This window comes from Cupressus sempervirens, chromosome 1 (genome assembly GCF_028749045.1).
Source record: "Cupressus sempervirens isolate cs-2001-9-10 chromosome 1, ASM2874904v1, whole genome shotgun sequence".
NCBI classification, from domain to species: domain Eukaryota; kingdom Viridiplantae; phylum Streptophyta; class Pinopsida; order Cupressales; family Cupressaceae; genus Cupressus; species Cupressus sempervirens.
This window is the reverse complement of record NC_143118.1, coordinates 558,129,080-558,142,743: the sequence shown is the minus strand read 5'-3', so window position 1 is coordinate 558,142,743 and position 13,664 is coordinate 558,129,080. Positions and strand designations below refer to the sequence as shown.

Genomic DNA, 13,664 nt, shown 5'->3' with positions numbered 1-13,664 from the left:
GAACATACTATTGTGTTGTTTTTTTATATCCTTGTAAGATAGATACTCTATGGTGTCGTATACTATCAAGGCAAAACTGATATATTCTATGCCCTGTCCAATCTTTTTTTGGTGTTTTCCACATTCTTGTCTCACACCTAATAGGATGCAAGCTATTCCTTAGCTTACTATCAACACTTCAATTCCCATTTTATTTTCATGTCTATATACCCTTTTTACTCATGGTTATATGGGAATTGAATTCTCTAATGCCATGTTGTCCCTTTCATCTTGACTACTTTACCCCACAATCACCTTGACTTTCTCTCTCACATATCTTTGATTCATCCATTTGTGTTTGAACATTTTTGCATGATAATCACTCGATATTTAGTTTCATCCACACATGTTTTCTTCTACTAAACTTTTCATCCACTATAATTTTATGTCGACAATGTGACTCCACGCTCTTTATTCTTTTTATACAACTTAGCAAATAGATTAACATCAATAACTCTAATGAAAAACACCGACCCTAACAATAAGATCTCATGTTAAAGTTTTAATTTTGATAGTACTTGTGATAAAATATTTTTGTAGCCTCTTTAATTGCCTACATTTCATTTTTGATGTATTGATAATCCAAATTTCACACTAATAAAACACCACCAATATTACAAAAAACCCAAATAAAATCATCTTAATTTTTGATCAATAATTTTATTTTACAATAAATTTTATATTAAATTTTCCATCTCCATTTCTTCTTTTGAGCTTTAAAAAACAAAAATCTTCCAACAAAATTCAATTTGAAAATCCAACCAAAACACTTAATGTTCATCCACCAAGACTTTCTCCAAACAGAAGTCAACTTCCCTTTCTTTTTGCTACAAGATAGAATTGTAACTTTTTCTTGAAAAAATAAGGGGTATGAAAAGATTGATTTAGGGTTCTGTTTTTTGGAGCAATTTTACCCACGTCATCAAGGGGCCTAGCATTTCTACTAAAATTCAGGCCAAACCAAGACTTGGAGGACAAGGCTAAATTTACATTCCATAGTTCCAAAGTTATCACGGAACTGGAAAAAGTCCCTGTCTCCTTCAGAGAGGGGGATTATATATGTAAATTTCAATGCCTTGGACTTGAAGCCATCCTTTGCTATAAATTGTTGCTCTCAGAGAAATTCTGTATGTGTTATCAGCTCTTCACTATTAGCAAAGCTCTCTGTAAAGGCTAAACTACTACCTTTTTTGGGCGTACAAAGATGCATATGTACAATGCTTGGTTGCCTCCTCCGGTGGCGGAATTGGCCGTTAAAGACAAACAGGCGTTTACAGAAGTGGTGGATACGATCAAGTCTACGTGGCACCCGGAAGATCCCTCTTCTGCCTTTGCCACGCTCAAGTGGATTCCCATTGTTCAAAAGTAGGAACATCTTTATTTCACGTTTCAATTTTGTTGTGTTTGCAATAGTGAATTATGTCGTGTTTTAGTTTTGTGGGGTTTTCAGTGGGACAGTATATTCATTTATTATTCCTTTGAGGTTTTGTAATGTGAATTATGGTAATTTTGAGACCGGTTTTGAGAAAAAGCATACAATGTTTGAAGTGTGAAAGCTATTGTCTGATCCAAATTAATAACAGAATAATCAACCTTCAGGTGGTGAACATTCCCCTGAAGCTTGGCAGGTCTAGACAAACACCGACTGAGTGTCTTAATATATTGGATGCAATTGGATTGAATCCATTTTATTTGCACTTTAAATGTGGCAATTTGACAATATTGTGCTCTCTGCCCAATTTGAGTGAACCCAATTGCCAGTAATGTGAAGACGCTCTCAAAGAATATATTAGCACTATCAGTTTACTTATGTTAGATTCTGAACTTAACAAAGTTTTTATCTGTGCACTACTTTAGTTTATATCCACAAGTGGCAAAGGTTGGCCTTTAGGACTGAAAAACATTACGTAGCCGACAAAGCTATAGAACGAGAGTATCTGCGACATCTACAGTAAAAGGGATACGAACAATGAAGGGAGAAAGGTTCCAAAGAAGTCAGAAATATAATTAATATTTTTGCGGTTAAGCTTTTGATTCTGTTGCAAAGATGTTTTAATGCAATCGGTGATTGGGTCTTAATTGTTATATCGTTGGATGTAATTTTTGACTTATTTTGGTTGCCCCGTACTTATCAGGTTCAAAACGGCTGAGTATTCAGGGTGCAATCTATTAAGAAATTCTGCTAGTTATATAATTTTAAAATTATTGAATTAAAGATTGCTTGACTACAAACGAAATAATAACTGAATAAAATTTTAATATTCATTCTTCATGTTTTCAGGAGTTAAATGATCTGATTAGATATCACACTCAGATTTAGGGAATGCCGAGCCACAACCTCCTAGAGGCAATAATATGCAGTCTGTATTATTATAGACCAAGATTGGTTGGGTTATAGATTATGATCACTGTTTTGTAGTGGAATGATTTGCACAAGAGAAGAATATAATATGTTGCAAATATTTTGATAAACTTGAGAATATTAGGCCACTTCAAGGAAGCAAACTTCTGAATTCTCCAATAGGATCACAATTTGCAATATGATGATCATAAACTAACTACTTATGCTGTTAAAGAAAACCAGGCCAACTTAACTACCTATATTAGACTATAAATAAATGATTATATAACTTAATTATAGGATTTTTAACCACAAAGCGGCCAATAGGTTAAGGATGTAGCATGCCCCTCCTTTTTAGAGAAGCACAGTCTTCAAAATTGATCAGCAATGGATGCTTGTGCACTATATATCTATCTCCGAACATGCCATCTTTAATAGACCATTTTGTCATTTAATGGGGTCAGGGGTACCATATGATTGTTTTAGTCTTCAATTTCTTTTTGGGTGCTTTCAAAATTAACTTAGGCCCCATGTGGGCCTTCCTTCTGCATCTAGCTTAGGTAGCACTGTTTATGTTAAATCTTCTCACCGATCAGTTTGCCACTTCATTTTGTTCAGTGTCTTTGTCTTGTTCTCCATGAAAATGAAGAGTACATCTTGTTGGTGTTGAATGTGTTCTTCCACTCTTCTTGGTGTACCTTCAAGAAGAGGCGAAATTTAGTAGATGGTACCTTACATTTATTGAATGTCTTTATTAGGATCTCTTTTGGGAGGAGATTCTTTTGGCCTTGCCCTCAAAATAACTTGTGGATTTCTGAAATATCCCACACTAGAATATTGTGTCAAATCTGATTTGGATTTTCAATTTTTGCAATGTTTTGCTTCCTTTCATTGCAAAATAACAAGAAGAAAACAGGCAAAGGAAACAAGATAGATTTTAAAGGAAATAAGCGATTACAAACACAAATCTATTCATAATGATTCTGATACAAAACACGCATGGCTGTTGTTAATGCTGTAGCTTCAGTCGGATTGAATTGATCTAGAGTTAATCTCTAATGTTTATTGGTTAAACATTATTGCATATGATCAATCATCAATTATATATATATTGTTGTTGTTAATAATGTTTAATGAAAATTAACTTACCATAACCAATATTGATTAACATAGAGACATGTCTCTTCTACTCCTATATATATGCATTTGGATCTGCACTTGGAACACACAGAAATAATCAGGAGTGTTATTACATTTGTAGAAAACAATCCTATAAAACTAACATGGTATCAGAGCAGGGCTGCAAATGTGAGAAAGAATAGAAATGATATGGAGAAGAATTTGTACAAGGAAAAGTAAATAAATCAGTTTATAGAGAATATTGGTAAAAGAATATTATAGGGTAACGCGGGAAATGGAGTTCCAGTCAAGCTTGAAAGTTATACACCCAGCATCTCATATGTCTCTGGCAAGCATGCAAATGGATCACCAATATCGAGTGAGCACATAAGAACATAGGATTCAGGAAATGTTTGAATCTATGAGCAATAGAAACAAATGAAACAAATAAAGCATATAAAGGAGGTTTTTTTCAAAAGACTATATTCGGGCAGAGAATATTTTGTCAGACATGAGCTTGTAAGGGCAGCAACAAATTGAAGAAGGTGAAACTATAAAGTTCATTTAAATTTAAAATTTATATATTTTGTCGGAGAGAACTTTGACTTCATAGAAATTTTTGGAGCAATATTAGTCCCACCTGTGTGGATATTACCTAGTCAACTGAACAACATTCACACAAGATGAGACAAGTCAATTAAGACAATACTGTTTACGTTCCCCAGACTGCAACACTCTGTTCGAGGTCATTGTTGCCTCCACTTGTTGACAGATTGGAGAAAGCACCCCAGATAAAATTTGTATTTGACAAAGACGCATTAATAACAATGAAAAGAGTAAACAAGAAAAGATCTGCATTGATCCCTTCAAATTTCACACTTTCAGAACCAGCAATGACAATGTTTTTTATGAGGATAAAAACGAGTCATACATATAATGAGCAGTAGTGATCTATAACCCACAACAGTGACTCAATATATGAAAGGTACGATTTTGTTACAATTGAGGATAGAGGAGTTCATCAATAATGATTCATTGTTAAAACTCCACAAATTATTTATCATAATACGCAATGAAGTAATTAGATGAACAATATAGATTTTGCAAATACATTTACAGTGGGTTTCCATAAAGACAAATGTGAAAGTGAATGGTCGAAGTATTAGAGAACCTTCCACAGTAGAGTTAAATCTACTGGAGATATTGCAAGGACTGTGGTATTTGTAAATGAATTTGGGTGTCATTACTGAGACTAGTCTGGGCATGTAGACCTTGAATATACAAACAAATGTAATCAATCGATTCAGAGTTGGTTGGGATCTATAAGAGAACCAGATGACAGAAAGAGGTGGCAGGGATCAAATTTTTTCATTCTGAGCAAAATCACTATAGTTCAATGCAATACTAGGATGATTGTAGGGTGGACAACTTCATTGACCATCATGATAATTGCATTGTGACAAAAGAGAGGGCAGTTTATCTGAGCACAATAATCAACAAATCCACGGGCCATGGTAATATAGTTATTGCTTGAGTAGAGTGCCACAACCGCTGTATTTGAATGAACTAAAAAACTAAAGTTGTTGACCAAGTATTCGTATAATAATATTCTCTGATGTAGTGATCGCAAACCTTAGAGAATATTACCCATAAGGGAATTCTGTAGATGGCTAATGGGTGAGAGATGATACGTTCCCTTGCAAAGGAGGATTGGGGCCCTTCCATAAAATTTTGTCCATCCATAGCTGTTCTAGGAATTGTGTTTGGCCAAGCCATGAAGGAATCAGACCTCTCATTATGTTGATAACAATTTCATTGGCCAAAATTCATGATTCTCTATCGAAGTGTACAAATTTGGTTTACTAGATTTCTTTGTTAACTACTTAACCAATGAATACCCAATCATCTTAGTCATCTAACCCAACTACAAAATCTGGGTCTATTTGGAAATCATGTCTTTGTTTCATTACCTGTGATCGTCTCCAACCTGACTTGACTCCTTGTGGCTTATCAAAGCGTACTCTTCAAGCATAAAAAACATGCGTGCTTGCTGAATTCTATCACAACTTGTCAACCGTGTCAGCCTTGAGTTTTGAAGCTACATCAAACACAAATCTTGTATTTTACATGAAGCTTTATAGCCCACCTCAAAGCTCTAAGTTTGGCATATACATGCAAGGTTTAGAAGAGATGATAATGTTTGCTAGAAAGAACTTCATTATTTTTTATTTGATCAATGAAGGTTCTTCGTGGACCACATCCTCGGGACACGTTGGGTCTTAAAACCACTACTGCAAAACTCTAGAACATGATTTAGCATTCAAGAATAGGGATTGTCATTTTGAAAGTAAAACCAATGTTCTTCCACATATAATGGAGGATTAAAGGCCAATGAATGAGAGTGAATAGCTCTCTTGCACTTGGGTTCATCTTAAAACTAGGAGTGTATTCCTAGATTGGATCCTACATAGAATTGAAGTTGCAGAAAGATAAACTAATAAAATAGCTTTGTAGTTGTATCTAGGGTAAGTTCAAGAATCAACTCCAAAAGTTGTCATTGGGTCAAAGACTACCTAACTCCAGACATGCCTCTTATAGAGCTGATAATAACATCATTGCAAGATATGTAAGATGATGGAAACTGAGATTTTGCGTCTGTTAAATAATGATTTGCAAAAAGATGATAGTTTAGACCAGTCCAATATTGTCGTATTGGATGCATTTGCTGATAGCTAAAGATGTGTAATGTTCCCTTCTTGGGACATTAGAAATCCTAAAGTCCAATCGATAAAATATTAATTTTGGCTAAAGGGAGCTTAATGCAAATTTATAAAATGGTTAAATTAATATTATAAAGTGGATTCAAGATGACAAAGAAGAATAAGACGAAAAGAAAGAAGGTGGTTAAAGAGTCACTGTTGAGCGTTAAAAGAGGGAGTCTCAGTCATTTTCAGCTATTCTTGGATTTGAGATTGAATTTCTGGTTTCTCTTTGGAGAACTTTGGGAAGCTGCTAAGTTTATCTTGTCGAGGATCTTGAGGATGGAAACCTTCGGGCTCTTCTTGGGTGGATTGGACGCAGCCCTAATTTATCTTTCGGTGGATTCACATCAGAATTCACATTTGGCTTTCAGGTCCATTTTATTGTTTACTTCCAATCCGATTGTATTTCTGTATTTAAGATTGGATTTGATTGTTATTGTATTGCTAATGTATAATGTAATAACGAGTTCTGAAGTTTAAATGAGCATTTGCTGGTTTATTTGCATAAGATATATGTTTATATTCTGAAAATTGTTTGAGGAAAAAATTGGGTATAATATCCCTCTGGGATATTATAGTGATATCAGAGCAAAAGGTCCTGCCAGCCTGCGAGGTTTAATAATAGTGGAGTTTATAACTGCTTGGTTGGAATTCTGGAGATGGTCTCACTGAAATTTAATTCACAAATTCTGAGAAAGATAAATTTTATCTTTAGAATAATATTATCCAGTGACAAGGTTAATAGTTGACAGATTTGCAAAGTCCAAACAATTAGAGAAATGAATAATATTACCCTCATCCGATTATTTAATTAGGCATTTTTGAGACATGCAGTAGACATTTCTGAATAATTTTAGTGCCCCATAGCAAATTGTCAACAGACAAGATATGTGGTTAAGGAAATAAGTCATAGGACTTGCAGTTGAAAAATTTCAGACTTACGTGTGGAGGAAAATTCTTTTTCCACTAGCACCGATACTCATTGTAGAATGAGAGGAATTAAAAATTGATTCGTTCAATAGTTGGGAGGTGAATGATTAGAGGCAAGCTATGAAAGAAATCAAATATTATTTGGTGGCTGAGCGACAGATTATTACTACGATACATTAAAAAATCGGAACATAGCTTTGGAGGCGTGATTCTATAGTAGAAAAGTGTATAAATCTTGTAGCTGTTATAAGAAATCAAAGCTTGTGGAAATTAATATCATTGACAGGAGGAACAAATCCGTTTGAAGTAATAGAACTATCGTCAGAAGCAAGACACAAGAAGATCATTCGATACTTGCCATTTTAATTTTGGCAAATAGAACTATTGTGTAATAACCTTGTTCGGTTATGCTTCTAGCAATACCACTTATTCATACATTTGACATTTCAACAAACGCTTGGCAGAGAACCCAATTATCACTGAATATATGGTATTGGAAAATGCAACAATTAATTGCAATAGATTTCCACAATCCATGATATTTTGTATTCGAGCTTCTGTGTAAGATTGTGTAAGATTTTTTAGCATCAACGTTTCGGATCATACTCTATGATCCATCATCAGGATGTTAAAGATTTTTCTACTTTCTTAGCTCTCTCTTTAACATCTTGATGATGGATCATAGAGTATGATCTGAAACGTTGATGCTAAAAAATCTTACACAATCTTACCCAGAAGCTCGAATACAAAAATGCAACAATTGTTCACAAATTCAGTTAACCTTAGCCTTACACATTGCTCAAATAATATTAAGCACTAGTATATAAATCTACCATGTGAATTTGCACATTTAAATCTGAAACAACAAACGGCTCACAACAAATTCTGAATTTATTCTTAACTTAGTATGCTTCAGACAATTCCCGCTTGCAATCGCATAAAGATTTTATCACCAACAAAACCACAGATGTCTAGCCTTGAAAAATCCAAATCAGAAAATACTAGAAATCAAAGATATAAATTACCAAACTCTCCAAGATAGAATTGCTCTCTCAGCCACAGTCAATACAGTAAGAGAAGACACTGAATTATTCCAACCAACAATCGCTCCTCAGCCACAAGAAATACAATACGAGAAGCCACCATGAAAATCTTAGAATTCACAAGAAACTAATCTCCACTATACTTCAGCAATGGCACAAAAACCTCAGATCAAACCCTTATACCTCAGCAAGGGATCTGAAAATCAGAACCTCAGAAAAAGCCACATAGGCAATAAAAGCAAATTAATATTCAAGCATGCTTTTCCCAATGAAATGAGCTCCTATTTATAATCCTTTGTTGGCCAAAGTTTCCTAAAAACTCCACTTTAGAAATTGTGGAAGTTTCCCAAAAGACCTCAACACTTGAAACTTTCCAACACACTTTTTAGAAATATCTCTTAATGTCATTATTATATTAACATAAATACTATTATAATAATGCAACTTAATAATTAATGAATAAATAAGCGCTCATGCAATTATTAACCTTATTTACTGCAGGTGACGACCAATTGCCAAAGCCACCCACCGCATTGCTAAAAATAGAAACTGCCAAAAATAGACTTACTAAAAATAGTAATCCTGGGACTCCCAAAACACCCTGCCATCTCACAAGGGTTGTTATGATGAGCTAACTCCATCAACTGCACAGACTTGCCAAAAACGGGGATTTAACATTTGAAGAATATATTGGCTTGTCGGTTTCTTCTTCCAGCAAAGACTGTTTTTCAGAGTGTTATTGCACACTTGTCATCAATAATATGATAACTTAGTTTCAAATACCAATTAAAACTTTCTAGTGTTTAATATTTGCAAAATTTAGAAAATTGTGCAATTTTTTTTGTGTAGGTCCCTCTCTTATTAAGGCGGATGAGGTTACTGCATATCGCACAAGAAAGACGTTGCAAGTAATATTATATGTGCGATAGAAATTATAAAGGTGGGACTTGACTCTCTATTGGGTCAAAGGATTAATGATCGAACTTTAATATTTGGCGGATGAAATATTTTACTAGCAAGATTGTGGGTGAAGAAATAAAAACTATTTTATCAGACTGTCGGTGATAGTGGAACGAGGAAAGAACTATTGTTTGGGCTTGTGTTGAACTTGAAGAATTGTCGAGTCTATGTGTTTGGCCTGTAGTTGCAGAGACGGAGAAGTGCAAGAAGTGAGGAGTGCACAAATATTATTATGTGATTATTTTTCTATTGACGTGGGCCATATCTGTATTAATAAAAATATTCCTTGTCGTTGACACTTTGGAACTATCAGGCAAGACCAAATTGAGCCAGAGACATTGTAGCTGGTTGCATGCTGGAGTTGAGTCGTCAATAGTGGAAGTACATCATATCTGTATGTGTTTTTCTTTTCAACTACCTATTGCGGGTACTCTGATTCAATTATATAATCTTAATTGATGAAGATTTTGATGCAGTAACTGTTGCACTTGTTGGGCTTTGGTGCTCCTACCGTTACAAAGAATCTCTGTGGGCTACAGTTAGGCAAAGTATTGTCGTTACAAGAATCTCAAATTGTAACGCCAACTGGCATACAACTAGATATTCATTCTCCGTATGCGCACAATGTCTGAGTCTTAGCTTCTTGTAGCAAATTACCACTCAAAGTAGATCGAATGCATTGGGAGTTGCGGTAAGAGCAACAAAATGGGGCCAAATAGTTCAGAGGGTTGTACGACTTATTCAGAGTTTCATTGCATGGTATTGGATTGTCTGGATAGGCTCGGCTGAACACCTTGCCACTAAACAGGTTTTTTTTTGTGATCGTTGGAGCAGTCTGTGTCGATGTGGCGTGCTGAGAAAATAGGTGTTAAAGATTGCAGACTTATAAGAACATAAGGCAATCTCTTCTCATTTTACAAGGATAAATCCTCTCCATAGCTCCAAGTGGTGAGGAGATAGAGCCGTGTGCATCTAGTGATACCAAGGGAAGGCGTTTGCATCAATCAAAACCGTTGGGGGTAGAAAATGTTAAACTTAAACTCTAGAGAAGAGTTACACAGGCTCAACAAAACTTTAGTAGTAGCTAGCAAAGGGAAAACAGTGTCGACTAAAGATATGTGAGTAGATATTTAAATAGCAGCTTAACGATGATTGTTTGAAAGGATTCTTGGTACCAGCAAGGTTGTGGAGATTACATTGGCCCCACTCTGGTATTAGTGAACTATTATTCTAAAGGCTCAAAGAACGTGTCAAGTATTTAGGAAATCATCTATTCCAGTCAATAGAGATGTTTAGGATGAGACTACTATCTTGCTGAGCTACGGTAACACAACTGCTTCTTTGTATGAATTGCATCTACATCCGTGCAATCATCTTGAGGAAGGTGTGGTCTATGACTCTACCTACATTTTGAGGGAGGTTTGAAGCAGCGTGCACTCCTAAATGTTAGACGGGAAGCTTGAAAGAGTTGCATTTTTGTTTGATAAGCTTCAAACGAGAACTCATAAATTGACTAATAAACCATCTCGTATTTGCAAGCAATTGTAAAAGAAGATCTCGGAGCAGCTAAAGAATTATTTAAGGGTTGTAACGAGGTCCCTTCAAGGCAGATTCAAACATTTTCAGATTTAAAAATGACATCAGTAAATAATTTGGTCCAAGTGCTTTTTGAGGCAGGTAACAAGCTGGAACAGGAGTCACAAACAAGAGAAAAGGATCTCATCACCTTGATTCAAATGGAAAGATGTTTGACGATTGTTGAGCAATCACCCCCAGAATTATTGCAGACTGCTCTTGTGCTTGCAGTGACAGAGTTGAGTGATCAAAAGTGGCTGAAACATTCAAATGGTGAGGTTAAATTATTGGTTACCTCTTGTTTGATGGAGATTACAAGAATTTTAGCATTGCAGGAACCCTATGAAGAAGACATCATGAAGGAGGTAGTTCAGCTCATTGTTGATAGTTTTCAACATCTTGGTGACATTAGTAGTTTCCCTAGAAGGACAAACATACTAAAATTGTTTGCAGATATCAGGTTATGCAATCTTATGCTTGACATGGGATTGTATAATTTAATACATACCATGTTTTAATATCTATTAGGCACAATCACGAAAGAACATGATGCAGATGTTATTGCAGCCATGGGAAACTTATGGTCATAACAATTAATGAAAATGATGCTCATTTCCAGCCACTACTTCAAATGTTGTTAGCAATTTCAGATAGAAAACAAAAGGCTTCCCAAAGTGCTTTTAAGCTGGTCAACATGGTGCTCAAACAATGTGAGCCAAAAATTGAGAAGTACAAACAACAATGGGATAGATAGATAGATAAAATTTTAACGTCCACGAGGCTAAAAATAGCCTATGGGACAGCAAGACAACTCAAGCAGACTTAAGTAACAATGTGAACCTAAGGCAAGGGAATTATAGGTTGAAGAATCCTAGAAAATGAGTAAGAACCAAATGAGGAAAGAGCAGTTCTGTTTTACTTGCAGATGTTTTTGGTCACTTGGTCACACTTGTAAGGGTAACAAGGAGGAAGAGTTAGCTCAAGAAGTTCAGAGCAGCATTGAGGAAGTTGAGGACTCCATAGTCCAACTTCATCATGATTGAAACCATGAGAAAAAACCATGGACAATGGTAAGGATTACACTAGCATTTTATTTGGTGAATTGGAAGTGGTTATTGACAAGCCTTTTCATGAGAATGTCTATGTACAAGATATTTCCAAAAATGAAAATGAACCTCTCCATGAGAATAAACTATTTGAAAACATAAAATCATGGTTGATGAGTCAATACATCTCGAGATGGAGAACAATCCTAAAATTGGTGCAGCTGAAAATGAATCTGGTATCCAAAAACTAGGGCAGTTTGATGTTACCATAGGGGCTGATTTGAAGAACCAATCAGAAATCGCATTTCTAGTTGATGATTTTAGAGCATATAATTTGGAGGATAAGCTGAAAGTATCAGATGATATGGTTATTGCAGCTTTAGTGCACTTTGATAACACCCATAAGAGCATTGAAGAGGCACTGTGGGAAGTCCAAATGGAGGAAAGGGAAAAAGGGACAATGAATAGAATTAATAGTGGACTTTTGCATACACTCAAAGAGGCATTGGAAATGATCAAATCAGATTACTTGAAGTTGCTAAAAGACAGAGACATAGACATCAAATATGCAGAAGAAAAAGAAAAATAGTTGATGAACTTTGTCTTCAGCTAAGTATGACACAATACCCCCTATACCAGGCTGAAAATCAAATCTCTATTGCAGCCATTCACAAGATAGATGAACTTAAACATAGAACTAGGGTGATGGCACAAATAAGGTATCAATACCATTTGTGGGCATGAAAACCAGAACAATGTTTCCACCATTTCCCATCCTAATGAGACACATTTTGCTAATGAAGACCATAAGGACCAACAAGAAGTCAAATACATACATTTTGATTTTCACAACAGCAGTAACATAATCTCACCATATCATGAGGTAGAAGATGAACCATGTGACTTCATTTCAAAAACTATGTGTGGAGGTGATCATTTCATTGATGAAGATTTTGATTTTAGTGATGATACTTATGGTGAAGCAGAGAATTCAGAGTTGTCCTTAGTGTGCCCTGAGGGTTTTTATAGCTTACCTAGAGGTTTATCACCAAGTTCTTATGATATGGAAGCTGCCTACCTTTTGATTGGCGATTTTATCTTTTTGCATACTCCAATTATCAATGGCTACCCTGCATGGAGTATTAGTACATAGTTGGAAAACTCGCCAAATCCAAAAACTCGCCAAGCCCCCCAAAAGTTTAATCGGGAAAAACTTGGCCATTTAAAAAAAAAACTCCGGAAAACTCGAGAACCTAAAAAAACCGCTAAAATTTAATTCAAAATACATTTTTTTGCAAATTTCAATGAGAAGATGCATCTAATGAGTTCATTATAGAGAACACAAAAGAAAGAAGTAGGAGTTTAGATATATATAAATGCATAGTGGGTACAAAATCACATTCTCATGCTGAATGCTGATGGCGGGAAGCATAATAGTAAATAATTTGTGTCAAACTAGAAGTAAAAACATCATTACAATCACATTTTCCTCTTCCTAGCTCTACTAGCATATTGTAACTCTCTATCTTACATAATATATATAGGCTTTTTGCCTTTTGTTTTTAACAATTTTTTTAAAATTAAAAAAAAAAAAAAAAATTAACAAAGAGTTTTTCTGAAAAACTCGCCGATTTTTTGCAAAAACTCGGCGATTAGTCGGCGATATTTTCACAAAAACTCGGCGATTTTTTCTTCCGATTAAATTTGGGAAAAACTCGCCAGTCCCAAAAACTCAGCGATTAGTAGAAACTCACTGATTATTCGGCGATTATGCCAACTATATATTAGTATATTTTTAGATTTGGCTTGGCCTATAGGGGTTAGTGAGCTGCATGTGGATGAGTGGGAA

General features: G+C 35.2%; 1 protein-coding gene across 1 annotated transcript in view; it reads left to right on the top strand.

Annotated features, from left to right (window-relative positions):
* The first annotated feature begins 968 nt into the window (after nt 1-968).
* The window catches only part of PA200 (proteasome activating protein 200), a 290,511-nt gene continuing 277,815 nt past the window's right edge, over nt 969-13,664 (top strand). Inside the window, exon 1 of the mRNA XM_089830694.1 lies at nt 969-1,404. Coding sequence (XP_089686820.1) covers nt 1,244-1,404 — 161 coding nt within the window. The 5' untranslated portion in view covers nt 969-1,243. The remainder of the gene's footprint in view (nt 1,405-13,664) is intronic.